The sequence below is a fragment of the Rhipicephalus sanguineus genome, chromosome 9, assembly GCF_013339695.2.
Source record: "Rhipicephalus sanguineus isolate Rsan-2018 chromosome 9, BIME_Rsan_1.4, whole genome shotgun sequence".
Classification (NCBI taxonomy): domain Eukaryota; kingdom Metazoa; phylum Arthropoda; class Arachnida; order Ixodida; family Ixodidae; genus Rhipicephalus; species Rhipicephalus sanguineus.
In genome coordinates this window covers 36,156,626-36,174,978 of record NC_051184.2, presented here as the reverse complement: position 1 = coordinate 36,174,978, position 18,353 = coordinate 36,156,626, and the positions used below count along the sequence as shown (strand labels likewise).

General features: G+C 46.0%; 1 protein-coding gene across 1 annotated transcript in view; it reads left to right on the top strand.

The window, feature by feature from the left end:
* LOC119404989 (uncharacterized) overlaps nt 1–18,353 on the top strand; it is a 180,376-nt gene that overhangs the window by 122,997 nt on the left and 39,026 nt on the right. Inside the window, 2 exon segments of the mRNA XM_037671736.2 lie at nt 1,982–2,151; nt 16,079–16,190. Of these exon segments, the coding sequence (XP_037527664.2) occupies nt 1,982–2,151; nt 16,079–16,190 (282 nt within the window).

Below are 18,353 nucleotides of genomic sequence, written 5' to 3'. Positions count from 1 at the left end.
AAAGTGATCCTAACCCGTTCATCGTCAATATAAGAATACAAAACACTCTATGCCATGGCGCATAAAAAAACGGCGCACGCACAAAAGTGGGGTGGACAAAGGACTGGCGCTATTCAGTTTTTAGCGCCAGTGCGTTTCATTTTTTATTGCGATAGCAATTACATGGACAGTCTCGACAGGTTTTTGTTGTCGCCGTCGCCTTCGCCGTCATGTCCCGTATCAAGTCCAAATTAACCCATATATTCCCAAACTCAGAAAATGTGACAAAACAAATATTTTTTTTTCAGAAAAAGTATACTTCTACTCTCAAAAGAAAGCACAAGTTCTTTATTTGCTGCCAGGTAAACGCAACACTGTTTTTCAAGCCGTCCTATACAATGTGTCACTGGACATTAGGGGTGGTGTGTGCGGGTGTGGTAAGCCTTGAAACATTTCACGTACACACCGAGATTGCACTTCTTCCTCTCCATGACGTATTTCATAAAAAGCACGCGTTTGCCCGGAGAAAGCGGCCGGCATTTCACGTGCACTTCTTCGTCTTCATGACATCTTTCACACAAAGCACGCGTTTGCCCGGTGAAAGCGGTCGGCACGTGGCAGCATGAAAAGCTACCAATATCCAGGCGTGCAGAATAAGGCCTGCTTGATGTGCTGTAGGAGGCGCTAGTCATCTGCTAAAGAATATAGCGATGTTAGAGTCCATCAAAGAAGCGTCCTATATGTAGGGCACTGGGCATATATGGGTTAATAAGATCCACCCGCGCATCGTACGTTCTACCACGGGTAAAAGCGCGCGAGCGAGGGCGACGAACGCGGCCGGGCCATTTCCGTCGCTCGGAGGGTGGATGCGATAAGATCAACCCGGTCGGGAGGCCTGCCGTCGAAGCAGACAGGAAACACCCCGCCCGTCTTTAATAAGCATGAAAAGACGCGAGGGGGTGGTGTCGCACGAGCAGCAACTTTGAACTTTCGATCAATATAAGGGCGCGGTCGCGATAGCTGGCGCGCGCTCTGTCTCTGTCACAGCGGTCCGCTCTATACCCTTCTACGTGCTGCGCTATCAACACGAAGTGACTATGCGCAGAGCATTTCTCCCTGGAACTGCCGTATTCTCTTACACCAGCGTTTTGTAGTTACGCGAGATCAGATACAAAACAATTAGCTGCCAGCCTCACTTCGCATAACACTACAATTTGTTGCTATCGCCTTCATTGCTTCGTCCTTGCGGTGAAACTGTGACTTTTTTGTTTGTTTGTTTTTTTTTTTTGCTCGTAGGGGGCAGGCGAAATTTGCCGGGGTGGTGGTGGCGGAGGGGGAGACGGTTCAGATGGCACGAACGGCTGCGACAGTGTCTGGCCGGTCCTTATTGCATGCTTGCCGCCGGTGTTATCTCGCCATGAGCTGTTACGTCACCAAACCCGCAGTGTCTATGCATGCCGTCGGCGGCGACAGCTAGCAACTAAGCTCAAAATTATGTAAGCCTCCCTATAATGCGGGTGCAGTAGCAAACGAATGCCTTCTGTACGCACCAATGTATGTACAGTGCTCGCGGATTGAAACGTGACATTTTTGGGCTAAGTAATGCACGCACTTTCATTTCTACCGTCTTCAGTTCGTTTCTTATCGGCGTAATTTGGATTCGAAAACTTACCAAGCACTTACACCGGAGCCAACATTACCTGCAGCGGCTATGTCCGTTGCCACGTGACGCGGTTTTCTCGATCAATTGCCTCTTTATACCAAAGGTTTTGATGTCGCGCTTCCATCTGTGATTAGTGTACTTCTTTATCTTTCCTGAACTCATGTACGAAACTTATGTTCGTGTGCTGAGTTATACGAATGGTGTCAGACGTTTACAATGAGCAGCTGGTTCACATAAATGCTTGGCCAGCCACTCCAGTTTCATCTTGTCACTCAATAAAAAAGCAGAGGTCACAAACGAGCACTGTGTTTGTGTGTCTGTGTGTGTTTTGTGTCGCAGGACTCTCAGTTGCAGCAGCCCACCCTTGGGGAGCAGGTGATAGTGGACCGGCTGGCTTCGCTGTCGGTGTCTTCGCGTTCCGAGAGCCTACGGCAGGACGTGGCCCAGCTCGAGGTGCAGGTGCGACAGCAGCAGGACACGCTCGACGCCCTGCTCAGGATGCAGCAGAGGTGGGTGACGTCACATTCCCACCCTCTTGCAGTTCCATTGAACAACTTGGGATTGTCAAAATTCCGCAGTTGCGGATTCCCGTCGTTAATTACGTAGCACCAGAAACACGGACCAGTACAACATTACTTTCATCTAACGATACAATTACGAAAATATGCAGCATTTGCGCTTAGAAAAATGAGAGACGATTTAAACTCCTGTCACGCGGGCAAGTTCAGCGCACGGTCGGAGACTGCCACTCAGTTTAAGTGCACCTTGCGAAGGAAAATGCGTAGACGATTTAGTGTATTATGTTCTTTACTGTGAAAGACCGGTAAGCTGTCCCTGACAAAGTGTAATAATGATACGCCTTTGTTAAGAAAAAAAAAACTGTGTGCGTTTAGAAATTTTTATGCTATCACAGGTGATTATTATCTACAAAATTGAACACAATACCTTTTTACTACGTATACGTTTACGAGAATCACAAAATAGAATTCAGACACGTAGACATAAACCGACATACGGAAAAACATGGAGGCAACATGTAAAGTCGGCCAATTTTTTTACTGGCGTGCGCGAGCGGCGATATTTTCTTTGCATAAGCGTCACATTATTTTATTTATTTATTTTATTTTATTTACAAGTACCTTACAGGCTCCACGGGGAGCAATGAGTAAGGGGAGCATCGAGTAAGGGGAGCATCACAAAAAGAAATGTAGAAGAAAGCGATACATGAGTATGAACACTGCAACAGTAACGTACTTGCGAGACGATTAAACAAATTGACTTACATGGCAAAATAATACTAAGAATAACACTAACTACTCACTAACGGCTCAATAATACGAAAACAATACTCAGAAAAAATAAAAATATAGGACACCAACTATTAACTAACAGAACAATACTAAGAAAGCGGAGCCAAGTTGCGTAAAGGGTGACGGTGAGCGAATGCCCACAAAATCTTTTTTTTTTTTTTGGAACTTTACTCCGTCTCATGGCACTGACGAACAGAAAAGTCGCTGATACACAGTTAAAAATTTGGGCTACTGTACAATTGATGTTTCACACATTCACACGCATATCCGAATAATTTGGCACAAACGGCTGGGTATACATACGCACATTACTCGTCCAAACAAAAAGCGCGAACAAAGCGTGAATATGTACATTTCGTGTATTTACATGGCATCGATGTCAACGATACCCGACGCATGAGCCTACCAAAACCTGGCAGACCGAAAGAGAAGCTTAAAGCGTCTATCAGAAACCGACACAAAAGTACTAGACCATGCACTGTCGGAGGAATTCCCTCTCACCGGGAAAGGAGAGCTCGCCTGACAGAACAGATATAAAAATGCAGACAGTTCCACTGCGTGAGAGCCGTCGAAAAAGCGAAGCTAATGGCCCCCTTATTCAGGCTATTGCCTTTGTATGTTTTGCACATTTTTTTTGTCTTCCTATGTTTTGAAAGCCAAATAAAGTTTGATTTACAACATGCACGAAGTGCAATGTTGAAGGCCACCCTGGCAAGAAAGCTGTAAGCATACAGCTTGACGAGGCCAGGGGGCCGCAACCAGGCAACAACAGCAGTGCACACATGCGCAATACAAACAAAGCTTTTCGTTGTGATAGTTTCATTAATATAACACGCGGTTATTTGGGCATAAATACATACAAATACATATAAATACATGAATGCACACTACGAACAGATTAAGGTACGCGTGAATAACATAAGCGCGAATTTTAATCTGTTCGTAGTGTCGCATGCATGTATTTAATGTATTTATGCCCAAAGAACCGCGTGTTATATTAATGAAACTATCACAAGGAAAGTCTTTTCCAAGTGTTTCTATGTTGTATTACTGATCAAACGCGGCATTCGTTTCCAGCATTAGTTGCTAGCGTGCCATAGCTGCGTTCGCTGACTAAGAAATTGAGACCTCCCGCCAAACGCCGGTACCTTAAGCGGACGGACGGGCGCGCCGCGTTGTTACTTTATGTGGTCAATCACGACTCGAGAGTGTCCACACCTAAAAAGTGTATATCATACACCGTGGTTCCGGCGCGCTTTCCGCCGAGCCTCGCCCTCTTGGCACGCGTCTCATTGGTTCGCCCTTTCCGCCGAGCAACACCCTCTCCCTAAAGCAGCCACTCTAGAATGGATAAAAGACCCTTGCCTCGCAGCGGTTGCGCCAAGGACAGAAAGCGCCGGCAACAGTGAGAAGGCGAGCGAAGCAGCCTCGAGAACAACGTCCAGAAGAAACGCAGCCATTTATTCCGAGGCTGCGAAATCCGGCATGTACGGACCTCGTCAAAACACGAGCAATAGCCTGTCGCCTCAGAACATGCTGATTTGTTTCCTCTAGGGTGCAGTTAGGGCATCTTGCTGACTGGACGATTCTCCACTGCTCAAGGCGGTCGAGAGTGGAGAGCATCTGTGTTTAGAACAAAATAAGAACAATTTGAAGTTCTATATGGACTTCACTATGGCAGAACAATAAGCCGTCCCGGTATAACATTTACTGGATGTATATTCTCGTAATCCTTACGACTTTCTGTGTGTTTGGAAAAATGGTTGACGGTTTGAGTATTCTGCTATCGGTACTCTAATTACTTTACTATGGGCTACCTATTATTATTAGAGCATTACCAGAGTTACTGTCATTAGACTACTCGATTGTTATTATGTACTCTGCTATGGGAGAGTTGCGAGCCGTCGTGAAAATAAGGATGACTGTAACGATGTAAGCAGAAATATATGGGGACCATTACGACGCCGCAGATTCATGTACGATTGTGCTTAGAAAAATTTATTGTATCACAAACGGTTAACATCAATAACAATTGAACATGACGTTTTCTTGCTAGAAATACGTTCACGAGAAAGACAACATCTTGTTCGCAAAGCGATGACAAGCTACAGCACTAACTGCGGTAAGCCCCTAGAAACCACGTTAAGAAACATACCAAATAGCTCTGGTCTTCTACGTCCCCCCTTGCTTTAAACCTTATCGTAACCTCCGGCGTCTTAGAACTATATTAAGAGGTCTCTGACATTTTGCAAGACAGCGTAGGTCTTTTAACTAAGCATTCCCGATGAAAGCTTCAAAAACCCTTAATGCGCCGGTGCGTGAGGCTCAATATACAGGGTGTCGCAGATATCACGCAGCGCAATTTAAAAAAATTACACCATCTCCCCCCAAATGGAACCATGTGGGGATGCGAAGCAGCGCGGTGGGTCGACTTAAAACGGGCACCTTGCCCGATGTTAACGCGTCCTTGCAAGTGGAGCACACCATGAATTCACTGTAGTTGCTGTTGCTGTTACTCGTCCCGAACTCTTGTTGGAGCACGCCACGCGGGTTCATCGCGCGTCTGCAAAATCTCGTTGCCCGACACCATCACGTGATTGCTGAGATAGTGTAAGGGGGAGAGGCCACAGCGTCTTACCCAGCCCCTTACACAGGCCCGAACGCGTTAGCGCGTGCCAGCGCATTCTGACTAGGATACAATGCGTTGGTTCATCGCGCGTCTGCAGAATCTCGTTCCCCGACGCCATCGCATGATTGCTGAGAGAGTGTAAGGGGGAGAGGCCAGAGCGTCTTACCCAGGCTCTTACACAGGCGCGAACGCGCTAGCGCGTGCCAGCACACATGGTTTTGTCTGCGTTACACCAAGATAGGACCGCATACGGCAGCCCGGGCCCCTGAAGTGCCCTGCACGTATCATCATCAAGACGGTCGAAGAACAAGAGGAAGAAGACTTCTCCGTGGCGCGAGCGCGCGCTCAGATGTCTATCCTAGGTGGTAGAGAGCGGACAGTCGCCAATGGAACTACGGACACAGCCCAGCGCAAAAGCTGCTTCGCATCTAAAAAGAGGAACGTGGTTACGCGAAGCACACCTAGTACATATTGTTCCCAGTGTACTGTAGTAGCCACTACTAATTTTTTTTTGTGAATGAGCTTTATTTAACTAGCCCTAATCATGTTTTTCATTCATCAAATGCACACCTCATCATTAAAATGTCAATGAAGCTTATGTAGGCACGTTCAAATGACATCTAACTGCGTTATTTTCAACAGCGTTCTAATTGCGTGCTCGCTTTCTTTTGGCAAATAAAGAAAGCCCGCGAAATCTGAAAAATGACAAATGACTAGACTGCAGCGCGCATCAGGAAGCAGCGCCCTCGAACAGGATCACTGTGAGGTGGCAAGTTAAGATTACGCTCATATTATTTTTCATATTTTGCGTGCTTTCTGCGCAACAAGTGGTGTTGTGCTGATACAGGGACCGGCGCACCTTTGACCGATAGACGGTTTCAACCAGTGACGTCATCATACGACGTCACGCAATGGCGTCGTTGTGTGACGTCAGGATGACATCATGATGACGTAACACATTCTGGCGATATGAAACGTCATGGTGCGACGTCATCGGTCGCTCGAAGAAAATCACTTGCGTTTTCAGAGGGGGCTCGCGAAAGTCTCGTGAAGCCTTGCAAAGTCTCACGCAAGTCTCATGCAAGGCTAGCGAAGGGGATCGCCAACGTAGCCACCTAAGGCTTTCGCCTTATTAAGTAGGGGGGGGGGGGCGAATAGTGAGTTTTGGAACCACATCGAAGAGAATAGAAAACGAATCGAATACTATTCCAATAGTTTTCGAATAGTAAGGCAACCATATTCAAAGCAGCCGCATAATTCCGAAAAGTTTTACTGGAAACAAATATTCGCAAGCCTTATCAAAGGAACATTACAATTACCTTTAACGGACATAAAATGCCCCAATCGTGTAAATGAGGCAAAGAACCTTCGAGACATTTTGTACCATCCGGTTAAATTGCAGCAGTGACTAGTATTCAGTATTCAATGTGGCAACTTGTCACTAGCTTTTAAATTAAACAGATATTAAAAATGACACACTTTCGAACCCGGTTTTTCATGAAAGAGATAAACCGTTTATCACAGCATGGGCCTTAGCCCCAGAAGCAGGTGTATCTGTAAAAATTATTTACACAAAGAGAGCACTTCCGCCATGGCTACGACAAGCGTTGCCTGCCTAACACTCCCAGGTTTCCATGCACAGAACTACCTGACAAAGTGTATGGGAGGACGACCGCCACCGTAGCTCAATTGGTAGAGCATCGGACGTGTTATAAGAAGGTTCGAGGTTCGATCACTACCGGCGGCAAGTTGTATTTCAGTCAACTTCAATTTATTTACACTTGAATCATAAATGGTACACTACAGTTAAAAAGACTAGAGATAACGTGCCCTATACCCTCATTGACTCATTGTCTGTTGATTTCACTAGGCCGTGTCTAACAAAGAAAACGAGCCCCTCGATACACTCCGTTCGTTACTTGCGCCTGTTATTGTTCGTGTAAATGTGTACAAAAATCGCATTTCCGAGCTTGAGTGCATGCACCCGTAGTTCTTAGCCGTAGAGGTGAACTGAATGATGCAATGCAGCTTCAACATGCCAAAAGCTTAGTAAAAGTGAGCTTTGAAACGAAACCAGTGGCGTAGCCAGGGGGGGGGGGGCACACCGGGCCCGTGACCCCCCCCCCTCTCCCCCCGAATTTTTTTTTTTTCGCTATGGCTTACAGAGCCCAAAATGACACTTGACAACATCTGCTTGCCCGGCCCCCACTTCACATCAAGGAGGTGCCCTCCCCCCCCCCCCCCCCCTCGAAAAATCATTTTTGCCTACGCCCCTGAACGAAACGCCTTCATTCGGTGACCAATGTAGCAGCTATAGTCCGATATTCGAATGTATGCATCTTGGTAATTAAATGATTAAGGCAAGAAAAATGACATTTCGCTGTTCGAAAGTCTCGTTTTAAGGCTTTCCCGTCGGTACCGATAATCCGTAAAATATGTAAAAAATACTCGATTTTTGGAGTGCTCCCTATTCAATTGGAGTACCGAACGGAATAGAACGCTATCCGACTCGTTATTCAAAATTTTCGATAATTCGCACACTCCGAGAAATGAGTTATCCACCGGATGATATCCGGATCTCAGGCGCAGATATCGAGTCAAATGATTCCGGAAGCGAAAAAAATGCAGGCCAGCGGTTCTTAATGCGCTGCGTCGTATTTTAAAGGACCGGGAAATGTTTATGACGCATAATAAGTTGTTACAACGTTATTTAGTTATGTGATATCTTGATTAGTATTGGCTTACAGGGATATAGTGGTATATTTTAGTCATATTAGGATATTGCCGTTTTCAAATAGTACTGACAGACCCGTAACCAATACGGTGGTTCAATTTGCTGTGAAACTCGTCAACGGGGTTGTTGTTGTGTGGACTTGAAAAGTAGCCATGCCATTTAATTTTATCACTAAACTTGTAGCTAAATAAAATAGAAGCGGTGTTATGAGTGTAGTACAGTATTGATCGATAAATATTACCTAGAGGCCCGTGTACTTAAATATCGGTGCACGTTAAAGAACCCCAAGTGGTCGAAATTCCCGGAGCCCTCCACGACGGCGTCTCTCATAATCATATCGTGGTTTTGGGACGTTAAACCCCAACATTTATTATATTCATAAATAATACGAACTTGAATAAGTGAAACCATAGAAATACGAGCACTGTTTACCCCTGTTGTTTGGTCTTCAAGCCACAAATAGGTTGCACATAAAAGAAGAAATTATAATAAATTCAGTGCGCCATGCATGTAGTTCATGTAGAATAGATAAAGTTCTTGCCAGATACAAAGTAATTTTGTATCATTCCAGCCACCAAGTCAGCGCGAACGTTGAGCGCTGAAATAGTGTTTACTTAAAGTCGCAGAAGCAATTTGATTAGTAGAGGTAACATAATACAACTCCAGCTTCAGGTAATCAACCCTGGTTACGAGGAACAGTTCAGCTTCGTTTGTGTCATGTAAAAGAATTTCAAGAAATTACTCTCGGAGGTAACGAATTTACGTTGGCATGTTCTGGCTACACGTACGGCGCGTCCCAATGATGATACAGCTAAGTGCCACGTATTTCGCGAGAACAAAACCAAGTATATATTGCTCACAAACAAATTTACAGCACCGCCAGGTTTCTTTCGTCGATGACGTTCGTTCCTTTAATTCTAAATATTTATCTAACGTGTCGCCTATCGTTCTAAGCTATTATATTATTCAAGATCTAAAGAAAAAAAGATGGTTGATCCCTCCGTCATAGGAATCGCAATAGCACGAAAGTAAAGCGTGCCCTTACAGAAGTAACTGAATGTTTACTGTACATAGATGTAAGAGAGTTTGCACAATGTATATTGATGTCTGGCAGCTATAGCACCGTTTAACGTGGATGCAACCACTTTTATTATTGGTGGTACATCTCCATCCCGACGACTAACGTCCATGTTAAATAATTAAACAAACCCTTGTGGTAGCTGTAGTAGATAACGGTGAAAGCGTAATCAGAGAACGAGGTGTGACAGCCAGAAGAGCGTCGCATATTGGACGCAGAACTTGGTCGCCATCCCGCGACATGTTGAAATGTGATTGAACACCGCAGCCGGACTAGATGGAAACGCAAAGCGTGTCGTGCCGGCCCGGTGGCCCGCCGCGATTTTTCTCGGGCCGAGCGCGTGAGGGGGGAAAGCGGTGTTACAGCCAGGTGAGGCAGGCGCGCGTCGCAAAGCTATTTTAGATGCGAAGTATCTTAAGGCGGAGCTCAATCCGGTCGTGGTGGTGTGCGGCGTGACCACCCTTACTGCGCATGCGCGTACCCTCTCCACACACCTCCTCTCCGCTCACCCTCTCCCCTCCCATCTCCACTACCCCTCTCCCCTTCCCTCTCCACTTTCCCTCTCCCCACCCCCTCTCCCTCCCCTTTCCACTCTTCCTCTGAAACGCGGGCTAGACATGCCGAAATTCTCTCCTGCGCAACGCCGCGATGAGCTCGAGCGCATGCGCGTCCCCTCCGCTTCTCTCTCCTCTCCCACGCTGCCCCCCTCTCGCCCGCCTGTCGACCGCGTTCCCCGCTCGCCCTGTGAGAATTAACGGCCAGGCTAGATGGAAGATACGACGCGCGTAGCGTCCCTCTTCGCGTTCCACGACGCGAGGTCGGTAGCATTTTGGTTTGTATTAGCGTGATGCTATGAGCGAGGCCGACGCTTTTACGACGCTTGGGCTAAGATCGCCACCTCGCGGTTTGTTAAGGCATTGACAAAATTGAACTTCTATTGAAAACGCGCCGAATGGGACGGACGTGTAACGCGTTGCAGGTGCTAATCGCAGAGGCCACAGTAATGACGAATTCCTTTACTGTACCGCTCCCAGAGGGCAACACCACCCCGCCGACCGGGAGAGTGGTAGATATAAAAAGCGCGTTTGTAAAACCTCTAAAGTCTGTGACTGTGGCGCAGTGGATAGCGTGCCCGGCATCTGTTGTTGCGGACCGAGCGGGCGTTGGTTCGATGCCCGTTGACGGAACTTTTTTTCTTTGCCATCTGATCGTGTAAATTTTTTTCGACGTCATTTCTGTGACGGAAGTATGTCACTGAAGTCTTGGTGGACCCCGGCATAAAACACTTTCGTGTTAAAAACGTTAGTTGTAAACGATTCTAAGCAACTTCAGTTTAACATATTTTTTCGACAAGGTGCTGCTTATATTGTGCTCCTGAAACAGAAAAGCTCCTCCGCAAAATAGGAAAGGTAACTACGAGTCCTCCGAGACTAGTACCCAAATCATGAAGAAGAACCACGAAAAAGACTCACTGGTTGTTCCTCACATAACACTGGCTAATTAATGGGAGAGCTGCCAATTTATAAGTCGCAAACCAGCGATACGGTGCGTCGCGCAGGGCGATGTTATCTGTTTGTATTTTATGCGGAACATGACGGCGACGGCGACCGCAAAAATGCGCCTCGAGTGTCCCCATATAACTGCTATCGCCATAAAACATAAATGTGCGTGTCAACCTGTCCGCTTTGCTGTGGTGAATTTCAGTGTTTTCCCGCACGCAGGAATAAGTGACGGAAATTAAGATTTTCATCAGTCACTCTTGGTACTGATACCACGCGTTAGAACAATATTTTTCAGTTCAGTTCGTGAGACACATTCAGGTGAAAAATAATATGGTATTCCAATTGCGCTAAGAGTTACAAGTGGCACAGTAGTTTGTAGTATGTTTTAGAGCGCGACAAAGACGACGAAAAAACTAAGGCACACAAACTACGGGACGCATCCCTGACTACCAAGGGAAATTTTTGTTCACGCTGTAACAAAATGAACAAGTACCAATTAGCCCAGTCCACTACTCCCTAGTTAGAAGTGCCCACATACCAACCGTCTCGCCTTAATTCTAGTACCATGTTTTGAAAAGCGTTTTTAGATTTTCGATTTATATCATTATTCGGAAAAGCAAGGTCATCAACTCTTCCTGCCCTTCGGATGCCATTCTTTTCTGTCATTGGTACACATTTTTTCCAGATGACACTGAACATCAAGCAAGAATTTCGCAAGGGAAATAATTATATCTTACATTATGCTTCACACCAAAGTAAGTACCTGCTCAGAACAAAGTGACTGGCCAGCGAATGGTAAGCGGTTGTGTGCCCATAAACCTAATTTACAAGCAAGCGGCGTTTAGACGTTTGTCGCTCGTACTCTCGATACACGAGATACCGCCATTAACCACAGTTGCGGGACACACACTGTAGGCCAAATTATGCTACGGTTCAGAGATAATAAGCGCGTCAGTCGTTATCGGCGCGCACACGAGACACAAATTACGCCTAGACAGCCTAGGCTAGTACAACGTGAGCTCGCCTACGTCGCTCGAATATAACGCGAATCTCCGCGAGAATGGCTCCCGCCGGGCGATACACGGTGGTGGTCCACTGCCAATGTACGAGCAACTAGTCATGCATAATCAATGAACCCTAAGGTCATGTCGAGAAAATATAGCAACCGTCCGCCCCCGCGATCAATATTGTGCGGTTGATATCGTTCCTGAGGCTCGTGTAAATAGCCCCACGGGATCTGTCTTTCCTTTCTTTCTCCCTTTCTCTTTTCGAGCTAAGCGGTGTCGTTGTTCGCGCCTATGCAAATTAGCCCTGCGGTATCGCTAAAGCAGCCGTCCTGGATTATCTTTTTCCTTCTTTTTTTTTGTCTCAACATATATATATAGATCGGACGTTAGTCTAGCCCCGATGCGTGCCTGCGACACCCACTTACTAAAACGCGCCGACGAAACCGCCAATGCGGCCAACACGCAGCGCCAAAAAAGCACGGCAGGGAAGACATTTTCTTTTCTTGTTTTTTTTTTGTACCCACGTCCTTGTTGCGGCGTGCGCAAACCTCTTTGCCGCAATTGACGCCCAGAACCCCCCCCCCCCTCCCCCCTCTGGGGCTCTCCGTTAAACGTCACACCTCCACGGGGGTCGCCTCTGCGTGCGTCTCTCGACGGGACTGCAGAAGAGAGGCTCGCGGCAACTTTCCGTGGCTAGGCATCATAAAGCTTTGCCTCCATTACACCTATACGCCCATCCTTTTTTGACTCTTTTATGAGCAAGTCGATGAGGGCCCAAACAATAGCCAGAGGCGAACGAAAGCACCGACGACGCGTGTCGTCTGCATCTTGTCGTCTGCTCGGCACGCCCCGCAAAAAGCCTCCTCTCTTTCTTTCTTACTCGCGCTTTCCAAATCGATAGCGTCATCAAGGGCTGCGCGGAGCGCGAGCCAGTGCCCGAAGGCGGAGAGAACCTCTACTCCCGCTCAGTTGTCCCTACTCTCCCCATACTCTCTCTCCTTCTCTACACCACTCGCTTGTGAGTGCTCTCTTTATACTCCCTCTCTCTCTCGTTTCGGTCTTTCTCCGCCGTCTCGTAATCGCCGCCATTTTGTCTCGCACGATGGTGCCGCGTCGCTGCTGTGCTGCGGTGTCGGCCCGCCGCGGCAGCGATGGATGTCCGGAGCTCCGCGATCCGGACTCCGGACGTTTTAGACCAGCCACTAGGATCGCTTCTCCGTGCGACATCTAACTGACTGACGGCCGCGACGTTACTTGGTGCGACTGCCACGCACCGAAGACAAGAGAAGGGATGACTCGCCGCGCGAGCCAGTTTCGGTTCTTCTTCGTCAGCGTCGCGAGCCCGTAGGTTTTCCGAATCCAGGTACGTGTGTGTTTGTGGCGCTCGGCGAAGCGCAAAACTCTTAATCTCGCTCCGCGATCAATTGTCAGCACCCTTGACGCGTGAATAATGTTCGATTGTCCGGCCCAACACGGTACAATAATCTTAAACGCTAGGCTGGTTTTCTTAATCAGGCTTCCGCTCTAGTCACAGTGCGAATGAGCCAGCGTTTGGTGGTACGTGTCACATCGGTCGTCCCACGCGTGCGCTGCCGTGAAGCCTAGTTTTGACGCATCGGCGACGACGCTGTTTGGTCTGCTTGTTGTCTGTGTCATCTTGAAGCTAATCTCAACGGTGCTCAGATCAACCCTTATTACAGGTTAAAGGAAATGAGGAGTCAGTGGTTCTCTTTCGATAGTTGTATCAGCGTTTTCTCGTTCGGTTGTTCGTTCCCGATTCGGATGGTATATATGAGAGAGTGAGCTAAGTTAAGAGGAGAAGCTAATTATGTAATCACCTTGCCAGCCTTAGTTTGCGGTTTCTCGCGGTGACATTTGCGTCTCCTACGAAAATCAACCCCGCGGTAAGTTCATTTTTGGAGTAGAAGACATTATCACGAAATGTATGTGTTGATTCAGTCTCCGCTATCGCCCGCGGAGTATGACAACTGTCGCACGTCGTTCCTCTTCATGATTGGTTGCAATCAATGGAAACGGCTTTACGGAGAAAACGCGGAATCTTCAATTCGAGCATCGCTCTCTTTAAGCGAATCACCATAAACTTTTTTTATTATTTCACGATAGTTCTTTGAAGGCACAAATAAAATTACCGGATCAATATGAGTTATGGTTTGAGCCACAGTGCCGCGTATTGAGCCATATTCTTGAGTTAATAATTTTTACTGTGATCACTAGCTGAAGCAAAAATTGTTTCATGTCAATTAGTTGGGTCCGTGAAGAATATATCAGTATGCTTTTCTAGAGATGCGCGAGGATTTATCAAGACCGTCTCTTAAATTTGATACGTTTACAAAGACATACAGAGCTATATAGCCTTCATTTTTGCACTGTGCGCGCGTCACGTTCTAAGCTACCTTCAGATTAACACGTTTCTCCTGAATACATCCTGATAATTTTTAATACAAAAAGTAAAGCACCGCTAAAGAAGTCCTCACTGATCCACAGGTATTATGACCTAAACGATTTCAGGAAATATAGAGCTGGGAAAAAGCGAACTTGTGAGTGTTTGCAGTAACGCCGTCTTCATGGCTGCAATAAACCGTTTTCAAAGCGCCAGAATTCGCAGAAGTGGCTCAATGACGTTGTTCTGCTAATACCAAGGTCCCAGGATCAAACAGCGCCGCATAACTGACCATCTGAAGGGCGTCAATAATTCAACAATTCATACAACAAGCATTCTGCGCGCGATAATAAATAAATAAGGGCAGGAACCCTCGGATGATTAGAGCCACAGTCAAGCGATAGCTTGCCGATAGATCTGCTAAGATATGTTGCTGGTACATGTACAAAGGGGTCCACTGTTAAAGGGAACACTTGGGTGCAGGGCATGTCCGGACTTCGCTCTCTTTCAAAAACACAGTGCCTTATTAAGGAATAGGAGAGTGAGGAAAGGCAGGGATGTTAACCAGGGACTTGTATAAGACTACCCGTAGTTTACAGTTCTGACTTGTCTTGAAAAACTTGTGCCATACATGAACAATGTTTGTATATCCACTTGCAGTTAAGAGGCAAGCTATATGAAAGGTGCTTATTCGACTGTTCCCTTTAAGAGTGGGCCGTACTGTACTTGTTATGTCTGTTGAGGAATGCTACGAAGTGCATTGACCTTTCTCGAGCCTCTGGGATCGCCCCACGTAACAAAGCACACTGAAACGCATTAGGAGCACATATCGCGTATTGATAGGAGTACTGGAGCACGAAGTCAACGCGTTTGATTACAACTGTATCTGTGAGGTCTGTCCAGCCTAAATTATGCGTGCCTCCCGGATCGGCCCGGTACGCTAGACCAGAGCATAAAAAGTGAGGGGAGGCTCTACAGCTTGTAAAAACCATTCGATCTTCCGCCACAGCATCTCCCGAAAACCGGGTTTATGTTCGAGAGGAAATGCTAATTTGCAGTCGAATCCCTCAATAACGAAATCGCGCAATGCCGAAATTCCCGCGACAACGAAAACTTTGTCCTCCCCGGCGAATACCCATAGCATTCAATGCATCTGGCGCATCTCGACAACGAAATGTTGCTAAACTGGAATCCCGCAACAAAGAAAATTGGCGGGACGTTTCCCCACACATTATCGGCACACGCGAGGTAAGCACACTCCAAATAGTGCTCAATTGCGCCCAGATAGCGCCGGTGTCGAAGACGTTGCTCGCGCTGACAGATATACGGCCATTTACGCAGAGTTGAGTGATGAGGCCATCGCGAGTAGCGTGCACGAGATCGAAGACACCAAGGAACCGGGTACAACCCACGTGATGTGCTGGGAAACTTTCGACACGATTCGCACGTTTCTCGGAACACACAATGAAGATGTCGCAATCGACTACTTGCTTCGTTCCGAAGATTGATGAGTTTACTACATGGCAATGGTCGACAAGGCAAGCTAACTGAATTTGGACATCGAATTTTCTTTTTCTGACCGTTTTCCCATTTCGAATGTGTTATTTCGCGACAGCGAAATTCTCGCAATAGCGAATTTTTTTCGGTTTCCCCGCCGATTTCGTTATTGCGGGGTTCGACTCTACGTACCCGGCGTAGTTATCGGTAGGTATAGTAGATGTTGTGTATGAGTCTTGAAAATGAAACCTCATTCTTGTGCGTTTTGTGTCCTGCAGGAGCTTGGAATCAAGCCTTTACAACAAGGCCAATGAACTTCAGGAGGACATTAGTATGAAAAGGTTTGATCTCCATGTGGCACAGATTCACCTCGCAGCTGTCAAAGCCCAGGTAAGCAGATTGGCGTAACGCGCACCTTATCACCTCGTTTATGATATAGCACTACTGCATAATCTATCCAAACAATTTTCGTCATCATACGATTTGTTCTTATCAAGCCAACCCATTGCTCATATCTTTATTTCTGTCGGAGCGTCAGTAGTAACACTGCACACTGTCCCGAAGTCCTCAGAAAAGTCGCCCTTTTTTGGTCATAAGTAAGGATTTTCGTCTTGTTGTAGCTTATTTCCGAAGAATGTGCCGTAGCACTACCCGAGTGGTCTACGTGCTCTAGTTATTGTTGTACGCGATGAAAAACTAGATATTCAAAGTCCGTTTCACAGGGTCGCATTTTGCAACGTCCCAAGAACAGGTTACAAGTCATTTGTGCGCCATATTGGTGAGCTCACACTATTTCGTCTGCTGACGAAATCGTCTCATTAGTACGAGTGTAGTAGTGTTAACCTTTTACAGGCTCACGACGAGCAAAATAGGCACTTCTTGCCAATGTATACCTACACGTACTTATAATTTAGATTTATCTGTGTGAAACCGCACTGGTCTTGATTCTTTGAGCCCCGGTTGGTACAAGCAGATTGTGAACTAGAATTACGGAAAGCTGAAACAACAAATTCATTGTAGTGGTTAGCTACTGATTACATAGAATAAATAACCAAAGCCAAAAGACCGAAAATAATTAAGGAGAGCTTGCAATAAATATTCATACTACTGAAATGAATGGTCATATAGAGAACAAACATAATTGCGAAACTACAGCAAGCCAATTACTATTGGCTGCTAGGTAAGCTCGTTAGTGAGGTATCTCGCTCATAGACTACAGGCCCGTCGCACTCAGAACAAAGCGAGCGTTGGCAAATCTTCCTGAGCTAACTCTCTATAACACGCTTGAAGTAATCTCTCTAGAATGCTGGGATTCAAGTGTTTTTATATCAACATAAATATCTTCCTCCTTCCTGTATTATTTACACTAGCGGCCAACGGGGCCGAAGTGTACGTCGGTACATTAATTAGATTTGGGCTCTAAGACCTGTCTTTTCGATGAATGCCCGCAGGGTGTCACTTCTGCTCCTCGATACGTTCACTCTCCTTTTACTGCGGTACTTTCAGTCCCCTTGAACACCACAAGTGTGCGCCCACCATTGTAAGCAACTAAGAGGAACCACGGTAAAGAATAAAAATCAATATTTATCGACAACCACTCGAACTTATCACAGAGTAAAGTCAAGTGTAGCGAACTCCTACAGTGCTGTAAAGTGATAACTATGACTAAGCGTTAAATTTGCAATAAACTTCATTAAAAGAAAGGACAGCTTGCATCCAGTTGTAGTAGAGCCCACGACTACCTCATGGGAAACAAATTATGCAGCGCGGACAAAAGGACGAGAGGAGGAACATGAAAACAGGACGATCGCTGACTTTCAACTGGTTGTTTAATCACGAAAAGTGATATATATATATATATATATATATATATATATATATATATATATATATATATATATATATATATATATATATATATATATAGTGGAAGAAATGAAGGCGCACACTTTCGAAACTTGCATATTTTGACTCGTTAACTTTCGGCCGTCGCACGGCCAAAATGTTAACGAGTAAAAATATGCAATTTTCGTAAGTGTGCTCCTTCATTTCTTCCACCACACGTGCTCCGGACCTTCAGAACTTTCTTTTGAATTTATATATATATATATATATATATATATATATATATATATATATTAAACACCCAATTCAAAGTCAGTGCTTCTTCTGTTTTCATGCTCCTCTTCATCATTTTTTGTTCACGCTGAAGAATTTCTTTCCTATACCTTAGTTACTTACGCTGTTTTAAAATATAGGTATAGCCTTTTGCGCATTCCAAAGGAGACAGCCTAGTGTGTTTGCGTTAGGAACTTCGATCATACGTCGACATGACCACCGTATCGTCATCTTTAAGCATCTTTTCATCCCTACAAGATTTCTTTTTCCCCAGCGTTGCACACCACACCTGTGGTCAAGTTCACAAACATCCTAGTTTGCGAAACGTCGTTTGTTACTGGTGAATCGCCTTCGCCAGTGCGTCCAACATCGCAATTGGCCGGCTTCTTTCCTGAGAACAGCTTCTGCGTAAGAAGTCCTTTGGGAATGCGGCTA